At 38.1% G+C, this 14,580-nt stretch overlaps 1 protein-coding gene across 1 annotated transcript in view; it reads left to right on the top strand.

Annotated features, from left to right (window-relative positions):
* The window catches only part of LOC145978905 (uncharacterized), a 107,536-nt gene extending 93,246 nt beyond the window's left edge, over positions 1–14,290 (top strand). Inside the window, exons 6-8 of the mRNA XM_083111858.1 lie at positions 474–597; positions 3,358–3,572; positions 12,017–14,290. Of these exons, the coding sequence (XP_082967984.1) occupies positions 474–597; positions 3,358–3,572; positions 12,017–13,963 (2,286 nt within the window). The 3' untranslated portion in view covers positions 13,964–14,290. The remainder of the gene's footprint in view (positions 1–473; positions 598–3,357; positions 3,573–12,016) is intronic.
* Positions 14,291–14,580: the final 290 nt, after the last annotated feature.

Here is a 14,580-nt window from a genome sequence, read left to right as displayed (position 1 = left end):
TGTAATTTCAGTTTTTTTTTTTCAAAGTTGGGCAACCCTGCTGCTCTTATGCATTGTTGTTATTATTTTTAGCCAAGAATTATCAGTCTGTTTTCAATTAAACTTTACATGTTTGTAGAAATATACCACTGCTACATACTACATTTTTCATTCTCTTCAGCCTGTTGGGGTGGGCCACAGGGGAATTTTTTTAAAAAAATTCAATTTGCATCTTTTTCCTTTAACACTAATTATTGGGAGTCACAATGTATAAATTTTAACTCCACTAATAGCCCTGTCTTTAAGAAAGGAAATAAAACCAATTTCATCTCTACGACAATTAGTTCTCGAGCTACAATTTTTTGAAAAGATTCCGTCCGCAGAAGTGTTTCATGCACACAAAGCTACGTCCCATAGAAGTTAATGTAATGATAACTATATGAAAAGTCGCTTTTCCTTATTCTATTTTTTTTTATTTATTTATTTATTTGCAGAGTTTGGGTGTGGTGCTTTATGTCTTAGTGTGTGGAGCCCTTCCTTTTGATGGATCAACACTCCAGTCACTCCGAGACAGAGTTCTTTCTGGACGATTTCGAATACCATATTTTATGAGTTCGGGTAAGTGTTGAGTGGAAGAGAATATATCAGTCTGATGAATGTAACACACTATTTTTACCCCTTCCACCATATTAATTTAGAAACTCTCAGCATAAAATGAGCCAGGAAGTGTGGTACACATCTTTTCCATGTTAAAAATAGCTTTTTAGCCATGAAAAATTACATATATAAGAGTGAAAAGCAAATGTGTATGTTGGTAGTTGTCCATCCTTAAAGTGTTTTTTTTTAATTATGCCACTTTTGGCTAATTTGCGAAGATGATGATGAGTGGTGACATGATGAAATTGATGAATGGGCATTCTCAAACATTCATGCCCAGGCTGGGATTCGAACCCAGGACCCCTGGCATCGTAGCATGATGTGCTAACCACTCTGCCACGGGAGCCGACTGTGTTGTTGAAGTTAATTTTGAACATGGACAAAAATATTATTTTTATCTAAATTAATAACCATGCAAACAGCATGTATGATTTAATGTAAGCCATCACCACTTCTTTCAGACTCTGTATCACTGCCAGTGTGGAAAACAATCAGATTCATTTGGATCGCTATTTCTTGGAATCTAATTCTCATATTTGAGCCACTTTCATGGCGAATAGAACCGAAAAGGATGAATCTTTATTGGCTTTGTTACTATCACTACTGCATTGGACCACTTTCGCTCGAAAATACTCGATCGAATCTCCCACGCTCGAACGTGATATGCTCGAATATATAGAATATCAAATATAATTTCATTGCGACAATAATCGTGCAAGTATAGTATGTGTAAAAATTCATCCTGGTAGTTTCAGCCCATAGTCATCTATTCATTTTCATATATTGCTATGTATTGGTAAGATAGACTAAATTACATTTTAACATGGAGATGATGACTATGTTCACTTCAGTTTCAATTTCACTGCGTCTTTCACTTCACGATCCATACAGACGAATTGCGGTTACACGTGAACTACTGGGCGTATACCAATCGCTTGAATGTTTGAGCGTTATTCGGTCGAGCGAAGAAACTGTCCATTCCATAAGCCACCTAGCGTCCGTCATCTGTGCAAACTAATAGACGATGAAGCGAAAAGGCCTCGATGCAGCACTGTAATTACTAGGGAGACAAATTTATGGTAAATAAAAACTGAGGAGAGCGGTAAATAAAATGTTAGATCAGCGGTATATACCAGCGGTGGAAAAAAAATTGGCACACACTTATTCATCATAAGAGGAAACAACATACAAAAAAAGCTATAAATTGATAAACTACTTCATTTTTATATACTGTACACATACACAAGTACTTAGATTTCAACTGTAATTGCCAGTAGCGGCGATTGGGTGTGGCAAGGATAGTTTACTTTTCTTGCTAGACAAGGCTTAGTATTTAGAGGCCATAATGCAGGGGCAAAGAAATCTAGCAAGTTCAATGAAATTGGAAGTTGAGTAGACATTCGGGGGAAGAAAGTAATTCAGCTTGACAGTGAGCGAAGTTTTCGAACTGAGATTATGTGCATGGGAAATCCCAATTTGCAGCATCTTCCTGATGTGATCGAAGATAAAACGTTCTTCAGCTGCAAGTGGTAGGAAACTTTAGGCAAATGTTTCGCTACAAATCGACAGTTTGCACGCACAACCTCGATTGCTGGTTTTTGCATGTTTTCTACTTAATTTCATGATATTTCACGGTTATTCGCGAAAAAGCGTTCATTTCGTGGAAAAGCACACATTTCGCAATACTTCGCGAATAAAACTCATGCATATTTCATCATTGGGGGTGTAGTTACGTGCAGAGTGTTCAAAATTGCATCTTTTTTTCACATTTCGAGATTTCGCACATCGCGAAAATTCAATGTCCCTACTAATTACTATGATTTAACCCTTAAATGACCAAACGACAAACATGGCAAATATTATGTGTGACTTTGGAACCATACTGTGGCTCAATGAATTACTGACATATTTTTTGTGTTGATTCATGAGCTTTAAGCTGGGTGATGACTAATTTTCTTGCTGGCTTGCCCATGTGATGTAATAGGGTGTCAGGGAGGCAAGATATTTAATGTGTAGTTTTGAAAAGGTGTTTTAAAATGTTTTGACAGTTGTCTCCTCATTTTATTGGTGGAATGGAAGTTTCTATGCACTCAGTGGGTTTGAGTGCGACACATAATTTGTGTACTATAGTGAAGCATGTACTAACCGATATGTAGATACCATTTCCAGTCCAAAGAATCAGAGTGAGTTGTGGCAAACTTCAATTTTACTGATTTTTATTTTTGTTGCTTCTACTAAGTGACCCATGTGTGTATTTCTTGTAGCATGACATTATAGCCTGATCTAGATACTGAAGAAAGTGAGGCATGATTTGTGACACTAAACATTTTAGTTTGTGAGATATAAAATGAATATCAGTGGGTGGCACTGGTCACACACATGCCTAATGGAGACTAAGAGTTGAAAGATAATACAGGGTTCCTAATAACCTGAAAAAGTCGGAGAGATCAACCTACGGCTACAAAGTCAATGAAAAGTCAGGAAATATATATGATAGCTTGCCACATGCCATGAATATAATTTTTTCCACCAAAGGTGCCATACTGGCATTTCCACCATTACTCGTGTGACCATCAGAGAGTTTTTAAATTTGCCATAAAATGTACCACTTGAATAAATTTTATATATTCTTAATCACTATAATTTTTATTGAAGATTTTATTTCCATTGGAAAGGTGTTTTGTTATATTGCTAAGGGGTCATTTCCATTTCTTTTTGCAGACTGTGAGTCACTGATTCGTAAAATGTTAGTGTTGGATCCTTCCAAAAGATATTCAGTGGATCAGATAAAGAGGCATCGCTGGATGCTAGATGAAGGCCCCCCTCGCCTCCTTCCCTGCACAGGACCTGAGCTTGGTGCTGCCAAACTGGAACCTAACGAACAAATTCTTCGCTTAATGCAGAGCTTAGGGATAGATCCTGTGAAAACACGTGAGGTAGGTAGTACCAAAATTTCCCTGTAATTTTAAACTACAGGGTTCTTCAAATGTTCTTTAACGCCCCCTATAAAATGTAAAGGAGTTAGGTTGGGTACAATTGGTCATGATAGAAACAGGTTAGGCCTAGAGGGAACCATATTGATGTGTTCCAAGCAGATGTCCGCCATTTTGTTGGCTGCAATATTGATTTCAACTCACACATTTTAAATGGAAAGGGGGTGATATGAAATATACAAATCAGGTTAGAATTTCATGAGAAATGCAGTGGTGAAAGTTTTATCAATGTATCTTTAACCAGTAAGATATGAATGCTTGTACCCATTTTCTTCTATTCGAGGTGTCTGAAAACAAAGCATTAAAATGCCTCTAACATGTCAGTATCACATCAAGATAATACTGACGTCTACGGTGAGAAGTTCACTTGCCATTGCCATGATTTTAATCGGATACATCTCTGAAGAGTTTAGCATTATGAATGCTTGTCTTGAACAATTATAGTGTGATGCTTCAATTGTAATGAAAAGTCCTTAACAGTGACAAAGCTAATGTTTATGTTCATGATGAAGTTAATAAACAGAATATGTGATACTTGTCATCTGATAATTCACTTTGGACAGAAACTGTCTCTCAACGTTCCCATAGTGTGGTGGTGCTCCGTCTTGTTGAAAAAACTGGAAAAAGTACCTTATTTCATAAGCAAGGATGAAAGAAACTGTTCACTAAACAAATCGAAGTAGCCCTTAGCATTTAAGGTTCGATCGATGAAAAATGGGCCCACCAATTGCATTCCACATACCACAACCACACCACACCACACTACACTATTAAGTCGACTGGGATCTGTCCAATGTGGGTTACCAGATGACAAGTATCGCATATTTTGTTTATTAACTTCTCCATGAACATAAACATTAGCTTCGTCATTGTGAAGGACTTTTCATTCCAATGGAAGTGTTACAGTGTAATTGTTCGAGACAACCATTCATAATGCTCAACTCTTCAGGGATGTATCCAATTAAAGTCATGTGCAATGGCACGTGAACTTCTCACTCTAGACGTTAGTATGATTTTGATGCAAAACTGATGCCTTCCAGGCATTTTAATACTTTTTTTCCTGACACCTCGAAAAGAAGGAAATGGGTACAAGCATTCATATTTCTTACTGGTTAAAGATACATCAAAAAAACAAAAAAACCTTCACCATTGCATTTCTCATAAAATTCTAACCTGATTTATCATATCACCCCCTTCCCATTTAAAAATTTTGAGTTGCATTCAATATGGCACACAACAATATAGTTCCTCCTAGGCCTAACCTGTTTATATCATGACCATTTGTACCCAGCATATCTCCTTTACATTTTATGGGAGGTGTTAAGGAAATTTTTGAATCACCTTGTATTCTACATGAATGTGGATTAAAAGTGATCACTCATCAGAACTGAACCTACAATTTAACATTAGCATCCAGATGGTCGATATTTCAACCCCTCCTGTATTTTTGTTGAGAATGGATGGTTGATATATTGACTAGCAGTGCACGGCAGCAATCAACACACCATTTATTAAAAACTACACACGATATTTCAGTTGTCTTTTTTTATCTCTATGTGAAGGTATGACACTCAAATTACAAAACAATATATATATATATATATATATATACACACAAATAACCAGAGCCACGTCTCACACCTGTGCCATGCGATCCAAAACCAACCCTCCTGCTCTGATCACCCAATACCACCCTCACCTCCTGAAAATTAAACATACCATCCACTCCCTCCTTCCCATCCTCCACAGTGATCCCGACACCAGAGACATCTGTCGGGGAAAAACCTAGGGTCGTCTTCCGATGCCCCCCCCCCCCCCAAACCTCAAGAACATATTGGTCCTTAGTAAACCCATTGCCCCCATCCCACCACCCCCAGCCCACAAGTGCAACAAACCCAGATGCAAGACCTGCCCCATACTTATCACCTCCCCACCCTTCAGATCCCGACTGCAACTGGTGAATTCACCCTTCACCCAAAGGGCACCTGCCAGTCCTCCAACCTAATATACACCCTCATCTGTCAAATCTGTGGTTACTTCTACCTGGGTAAAACCTCTACCCCCCTGAACCTCCGCATTACCCCAGCACACTGACACCTCCACCCGCAGGCGATGGGAAAGGTCTTAACATTTCAGAAATGCATGCCACCATACCCCCCCGGACTCAACCTAGCCACCCAATAAGTATTCCCCCATTCTCCCCTAACCACAACCTGCCCATCCCCCACTAACCACATCCCGCCCATTTCGCAGTAAACACTGGTGAAAGGATCTTTTCGCAAAACCCGTGCTCTATCACTTGTTTCTGGCACCACTGTGCTGACCGATGCTGGCGTCAGTATTCTGTGCCTCTACACTTTCGTACTCCATTCTCTCTACCTACTGTGAAAATGAGGTCATGACCTCGAAATATCGAACATTTCTTCAATTGTGGTAAGTGTTTACTGTCTCCTACTCCATTTTTGTTTACAAGCCCTTCTGGCACTCTTTCTCATTCTATCCCTTATATATATATATAAAATGAAAGAGGAGAGAGGAAACACTTACCAGATGCAGAAAAAAACTTCAAATTTTCGTGACGATATATCACATCTTCAGGAGTAGAGAGGACGTTACTCTACTAATGTCCTATCTACTCCTGAAGATGTGACATATCATCACGAAAATTTGAAGTTTTTTTCTGCATCTGGTAAGTGTTTCCTCTCTCCTCTTTCATTTTTTATTTAGCCCTTGTGGCCCTCCTTCCTTTTATCCTATATATATATATATATATATATATATATATATATATATATATATATATATATATATATATATTGTTACTATTATTAGCAAGTGCCATCTGACAAAGTCCTTTCTTTCCCTTTTGTTACTATGGGATAAATTAAAGATAAATAGCTATGACTCCTTAACCTCTACATCTTTTTGAACAATTTAAATCCTACATGCAAGAATGAGTAAAAAGCAACATTTTAAGTAATGTCCAACAATTAAGAGTCTAGGGGAAAAGTGGGGCCGAAGTTCGAAAGTTTCCATATTCACGCAAGAATTCCGAAAGTGGTAATTTCCATGTTTTTTCCTTTCTTTCTTTTCAAAATTGCGACATTGGCATTACCTATCCTCATAAAGTGATCTTTTGTCGTGCTTCCATCCAAATTTGGTCCATCCAGTGTCCATAGGGCAGATGGTAGAAGCAAAATTCCGGAAATTGTTCCGTAAGCTGGCAACACTGTCGCCTTATATAATGTTGTTATTTTTTAGCCAAGAAGTATTAGTCTGATTTCAACGAAATTGTGTATGGTTGTAGGAATGTCCCACGCTACATACTATTTGTTTCTTCATTCACTTTGCTCTCTTGGTGGAAGGGGCAGAGGGGCGTGCCATATGACAATTTTTTTTTGAGAATTAAATATTCTTCATATTCCTTTAACACTAATTTTTGGGAGATACAATGTGTAAAGTTTACCTCGTAAAACAAAACCAATTCCAATCTCTGTGACAATTAGTTCTCTAGCTACATTTTTTTTTTTTTTTTTTTTGTACTCCGCAGCAAGTTTGAAAACGAGAGTACAGGCAAGTCAGGCTCTGCTGTATAAAGGTTAAACTGGAATCTAAACCATTGTACAGAGTGCTTCCACCATCCCTTCATTACAAACTGACAGCATTTACATTATGTCATAATGAAGGCTCTAAACCTTATGTCTATCATGGGTGTGAAGCACCAATAGTAATAAGAATCTTGCTCCGTATTAACCTGCCTAAAAAATATGTATAGGATGTCCATAAAGCTGGTAAAACTTTTCTGAATTACACAAGGACTATAAATGATACACCTTCAGCATGCTTGTCATATGGAAGACAAAATGTAACTCGGCAGATGTCCACGCGGTAATCAAACAAATGCCATACCCTTTCCAGCATATCCTTTGCTACAGTCATGGCAGCTTCTCAGATCCTGCACTTGAGTTCCCCTACATTTTGTGGTAAAGGTGGCACATACACATGTCTTTGATGCAGCACCATGTGGAAAAATCGCAGGGAGTCATATCCAGTGACCTTGGGGCCCATTTTCTAAACAATTATCACCATATCCAGCACGTTGAAACAACTCAGTGTTCAGGTAATGATGAACGGTGTTGTGAAAATGTGAAGCCCCATTCTGCTGAAAAATAAAATTATTGGAATCTTCCGACATTTGTGGCAACTGCCATCCCTGCAACATATCCAGGTATGAATATCCAGCAACAGTCTTTTAGATGAAGAAGAATGGTCCATAAAGTTTTCAGCATAACAATACCCAGAAAACATTCACCTTAGGTGAATCCAGCAGTACTCACCATCTATAAGTGAACATGTGTGGCTAAGGATAAGCTGCAAGGGTGAAGGCATGTGAGAATGAGAACAAGGTCAAGTCTTGAGGATGAGGACATGTGAGGGTGAGAGCAAGCTGCAAGGGGGAGCATGAGCCATGAGAGTTAGTGTGTGTGTGAGGTTGAGGGCAAACATTGAGATATATAGCTAAAAGTAACAAAGAAAATCTTCATCGGAGGACACTGAAGCACATTAGCTAGCGACTGCCATCTCTTCATCAGTTACAGGTTCCATGTCGGAGTGGTTAGCACAGTGCACTACGGTAACAGGAGTCTCGGCCTGGGTATGGATAGTTATTGAGAGTGTCTCTTCATCAATTTCATCATATCATTACTCATACTAATTATCACAATTAGCCAAATGTGGCAGAAAAGCAATGCTAACAAACAAAAATCAATCAAAGGTTCCATTCTTACACTTGGAACAGCGATACTGTTGTCAGAAGCCACAGTATTCATGGCAGATGGACGCATTGTAAACAAAATTGTAATTGTATTTTTCCTGGAATACGCAGTCACGTTGCAGAGGTGTTTACCATCTGGATGATGGCCCTCATTATATTCTCAGATAGGCTAATTGGGACTGGGCCTACAGTTTAAAATGAGATTTGTACAATTGCGCAATGTGTTGCCTTGATTACAAAAGTCACTAAATTATCACAGAAACTAAAGGAGAAGAGACACTTCAGTTAAACAGAGCATTGATTATTGGAATCATTGTGTCTAGCTTTTTGGCTTTCATCTCAACCTGTGGTTGGGCATTCCAATATGCTTGTTCTGTTCATTCATTCATCTTCATCATAATGATTAACCTGGGGAAGAAGTTATGTAAATTTACCGCACACAATACAAATGGTTGCACAAGTGTCATGCATGAAAAAGGAGCCAGATGGCATTTCCAGAACTCTAACACTTGTGTGACTATTTTTTAAATTTTCAGTCCATTTGCAGGCGATCCATTATGGGAATAAATACTATTCCATGCTATGCTAAATTGACTGACCCTGGATATACAACATTTATTGGAAACTACTTCTAGCTCCAAAGTGTATGCATCTTGCTATAAATGAATAATTACATGAATTTTCTGCCCAACTGGGTTCCCAACTACAACAAAATAGAGGATTTACCTTTATATAATTTAAAACTCATAATTAGGCCATAACTGCATTTTTTTAATTGTTTGCTTCCGTAGAAGTTATAAAATAAATTTGTTGTCTGGCAAAATTCACACAATTGTATACAACCATATATCTTTTTTTTTCATAAATGCACAAATAACATTTTCTTGAACTTCTCATGACATTCATTAGTGTAATTTTTCATGTCCATAAATTGTTCACAAACTTTTTTAAGATGTACAGTACAATGAACTATTCAAAAATATTTATGTACAATATTAATAGCTATTAAATACCGACAAAATAATACTCACCTTTTCCGTGAAACTGCTTTATTTGTAATTCTATTAATTTCAATGTCGACTTCCACCATCCTCGTTGGAAATTGTTGCACTGTTGCTTGGTTTGCTTCTGTTGTTCTGTGTGTGCCATTGGAAGTTGATTGTGGCTGGCCTGTATTTCCACTTTGCTGCACCAAGTGGTGCAACAGCAAGTGCAAATGATTTGCCTTCCCCTACCATCATACCACATATCCAGAGCCTTTCTCGACTATGACATCAAAGTAGCGCACAAACCCAATGTTAAAATATCTGATAAACTAAACAAACACAAACTGTACTTCGTCTTCCCCCTTGATAACCCAGGTGTTAAGGATGCAGAGTGCAAGTGCAAGGCACATTACATCGGCAGGTCCATCAGATCCGTAAATGAATGATCCAACAACACCTATCTGATGCAAAAAAAAAAGCTCAACCCACTACTGGTCTTGCTAAGCACATTAAATGCAATAGCCATAAAATCCAAAAGGTGCATGTCAAGCACACAGTCCACACACTTGTAGACACCAAAATCAAGGAAACTTCCCACATGGGCTAAACATCAATAGCGAACAGGACCACCACACTTAGTTTCCCGTACTACAACAGTTAACTCTGGGTAATAGCAGACAACATGGATGCAGACTAATGGTTGACAACAGTGCACTTTGTGGCAGCCAGGGAACTATGAACAATAGAAGTACGTCAAGCAACAGTTCAACAATTTCCAACGAGGATGGTGGCAGTCACCATTGAAAATAATAGAACTACAAATAAAACAGTTTTGCAGAAAAAGTGAGTTACTATTTTCTTGATATTTATCTACCACGTCTTTCATTTCCCAATTATGAATTAATAGCTATTATTAGCTATACATTTTTGGAAAATTCACCTTGTAAAGATGGAATGGATACTTTAATTTTATTATGGCCTTTGAGTGGTATAAAGAAAAAAGGTTTAGTTACATCATTTGCCTAAAAATACTTTTTCTGAAACATTCAGAAAAATAATGACACTAACATTAGCTAACTTTCAGAATACAGTATTCTGTTTCTAATCTCATCTCAAAAATATTTTTTTAATAATTCATGTCATTGTGGATGAAATTTAAGAAATAATATAATAGAAATAAACATTTCTAAGTTGACTTCCTTTGTCCTCTTTCTAAGCAACTGTTTTAAATTTAGATATTAAGTAATACATGAATGGCGATAAAGTAAAATGAATTTATTTTTTCACCTTGAAGATATATAACTGTGTGCAAATGGAAAATAAAAATTAATATTCCACCAACTAGTCACATGTTACCTAATGGTTTGGCACACACAGGATAAATTTCTATGTAATAACTAGGGGCCAGATTTGTGCATATTTTAATGTTTTTATCCTTTGGAAAAATTGATATGCTTTCAACGGATTCATTCATTTCACTTGTTTGGGAATACTCTGGCAAAGTTTTATAGTGCATATAAATGTATATTTGAGCTTCATATATTGGAAGTAATTTAATGTAGTCATTTATTTCAAGTGTGCCTGTTCCATTTTATTGTCCTTCATGTCAAGACTGGGGCATTATATCACCCCAGTTGGGTGAAGGACATCAAGTAACTGGAAACTACAGATGTTGCAAAGATCTTAAAAACCAGCCTCCCACCAATACTCAACATCAAAAAGAAATGAGTCACTGTTCCAGGCACCAGTGACAGCAGCAGGGTGGCATTATTTGTTGGTTAGCTTTTGATACATTATCTTCAGAAATGTATGTGTAAGGGAGGGTATTTTTACTGTTATTTAGCTGTTTTAATAAATAGTGCATTCTGGTCCTGTTTTTTGGGATGAACTCCTAAAATAAGTCAATTAGTCATCATTTTCTGCTTTATCTCTAAAAATACAAATGGCAGAAAGCAATATTTTTCACTATCGATGTTGACCAATTATATTAGCCAACTGTGCTGGAAATATGCGTCTATGAGTGGGAATTGCTTCAAATTTTCGAATTATGTGGGCAATGGCATGCCCCCCCCCCCCCCCCGGAAGTGGTATTGGTGCAGTCATAAATCATATATAGACCAAAATATACACTTTTTAGGACACAGTTCTAAAAATTTATAGTGCAAAGTGCATATAAATCTCCCAATAGTAATCACATGATACTGTACTTATGGCTGGTGCAGAAACTAAATACAGTACTATGTATACACTACTTAAGCAAAATATACTCTTCTGCTATCCCTAGTTGTACGTCATACAGGAGAGTTGCCAAAGGAACTGTTGGTTGGCATATGTGCGACCTTACAGATCCAAGTGTGAGTGAGTGAACATCTGTGCTCACATTGTGTATTCGTTTTTGATCTCACTATATTCTGCTTTAAGATGAAAAAACTCTGTGAAATGAAAACTAAATTAGAAACATTTTAGGCTCGTATCTTGTGTGAATTGTAATGCCTAATTAGGGAGCCTTAACCTTGATTCTCCATGCCAGTTCCACAGGCCAAACCCCATACTCTTGTTCCTCGTTGATGCTATTTTATATGTGGTTGTGTCTAATTTAGTTATGCACTCTTATTTATTCTTTACAGTCACTTCTTAATGAGAGTTATGATCATCATGCTGCAATCTATTTCCTTCTGTTGGAGAGGTTACGACAGCATCGTAGTAGTTTTCCACTACCTGAGAAGCAGCCTGTTATAACTCAGAAAAGACGACCAAGTAATGTGGTAGAACAAGCAGTGCGGAAGACCAGTCTTCCTACAGGACATTTCTCTACAAGTGAAGCATGCAACCGACTCTCACATGTAATGCCTATTCGTACTAGAGAAAGCCGGTATCTTTTGCAGTGTGGCGAATTGAGCAAACGTGCAGTGCAAGATGTTCAAGAACAGCTTTTTAATCACGAAACTCTTTCTACAAGTACCATTGTAACCTCGGAAACTCCACTGTGGGACATTCAAAGTAATCAATTTCTCCCCTCGAAAACTGGAAATTTAGCAATAAATCCTGTGTATCAAGCTGACCAAGTAACCAGAATTCAATGTGGAAAATTTTCAATTCAAGATTTACCTTTAAGTGACTGTTCCTCCCTTCCTACCAGACCTGCAGCAACCAGTGCCGATGATTTTGCAACAGATGTGCTCAGTTGTGGCAGTGTAATGTTTGGTTCTCCTAGACATACAAGCACAAGCAACGAAATCAGGAAAACTGCAGGCAACCAAAGATATTCAATTGCTAGCTCTGTGTCAACAGGAACTGTTTTATCACACAAACCAGAACCCGTTCTACAATACTTGTCAAGTGTAAATAGTTCCACAGATGAAGGAGTAGAGACAGACATGGAGGAATCGAGCATGTCCGATTCCAGTAGTAGCCAGGAGAGAACTGTGAAACGTTTTCCGTACGCTTCCTCTGCAGGTAGTGTGAGTAAATCCTATAGCCATCGAATAGGGTCTGTTTCGTCTGATGTTTCCACACGGTCTACTTTGGAAAGTGCTTTAGGCACATTCTCCACTTTCGAAAGTTTGGATTCGCAGTTAGATTCCGAACTTGCATCTAGCCTTCCGTCGTGCACTACTTCCAGGAAGCAGTGTTCCGTCGATAATGGAGTAACGAGCACCAGTGCAATTCATCCATGCATCTACGTAAGCCGACCTTTCCTCAGACACAGTCCTCTCCTCTGCGATACAAATCTCATGAGATCTCCGGTGGATTTTAGAGAAGGACGGAGAGCCTCAGATGGCATCGTCGCACAGGGAGAAGCTGCATTTAGTGAAAGACTTTACGAAACTGGAAAAGCTAAGGGAGTGATGGAACTGAATTTGGTGCACCAAGAGCACCAGGTGCTTCAGAATCTCTACAACAGATCGGTTCCTCAGGAAGAAGTGGTTCAAAGACAGATCCAGCATACTCAATATCAGCAAGAACGCCTTGAAGCCAGCAGCGTTGACAGGTCATTTTTGTCAACGAGGATCGGTTTTCCTGACGATGTTCCTTCTGCTCCGTTTGGAAAAGCATCATCCAAAGACAATGAAAGTTGTGGGTCCGGAAATTCTGCAGCGGTGATCAGTGGGAAACCTCTTGCCTTGCAACAGCAGCTTATGCAACACCGCCTCCAACAAAAAAGAAGAATTCTTCAGAAGCAGGGTGCGGTTCAACAATCAAGTCTTTCTGTGGAAAATGCTTCTTTAGCTCATATTGTGAATCGAAAGCAAATGGTAAGACAAGCTTCCTACAAACTTGCTCAACAGCAACAGATTTTACCTCCCCTTCCGACAGACTCTATTGCAAATCCTCTTCTCTCTCAGGGAATCCACGGGGACTTTGTCTTTCAGACCATAGCTGAAGATCAATGCGTTGAATTCAACGAGGCAGCAGTAATAAAGCACGTGGAGGGATACCCTTCCGTGCAGGTGCCTAATAGTTGTGGGGACATTTCATCCAGTTTTGGAGCTAAAAACAATGAGTGGCAATCGTTACCAAGTACAATGGCAGCTTGTCAAATTAGTGATACTACCAGAAATAAACAGCAATAGTCTTGAACATAAATGCAACAATAACAATTACATATATATTGCAGTAGATATACAAAAGATTACATGCACTAGAAGCAATATAACAGCTGTTAAACGAGTTAATAGGATAGCGTAGTTTGTATGTGTTTTCATGGGCATTTTGTAGTATTGGCTGGTTGAGTATAGGCAGAATATATTGAATAGTAATTTGAAAAATGTAGATTCGGTACCAGGTGCCTACCAATAACAAATTCCAAGATACATTTTACTCTTGATATGACTTTCATATTAAGTCTTGGTAACCATGCAATCAAAAATTTGTCAAATTTCTAAAATATCACTTTTTTTTTTCAAATAACATATCTACCTACCTCTTTGTGAGATTTACAAGAACATGTTATATATCATTTTCAAAAACTAACGATACAGAGAGAATGAGTACGTAGAGAATATTTTTGTCCCAACCTTATAAAGAGAAGTAGTTACGGCTCTCCAGTTATTTTTTCCTATTAGTTCAGATACACCGAAGTTGCTGAAGTAATATTTCTGACAATGAATATTAAAACCAAAATCTTGCTCATATCTGGGTGGTGGTCGATATTATTAAAATGTCTTCTCGTGCCATTCAAATTTGAAAG

The sequence above is a fragment of the Lepisma saccharinum genome, chromosome 25 (genome assembly GCF_977018435.1).
Source record: "Lepisma saccharinum chromosome 25, izLepSacc3.1, whole genome shotgun sequence".
Taxonomy (NCBI): Eukaryota; Metazoa; Arthropoda; class Insecta; order Zygentoma; family Lepismatidae; genus Lepisma; species Lepisma saccharinum.
Note: the sequence above shows the minus strand (reverse complement) of the source record. Positions and strands in the feature narration are given on the sequence as shown.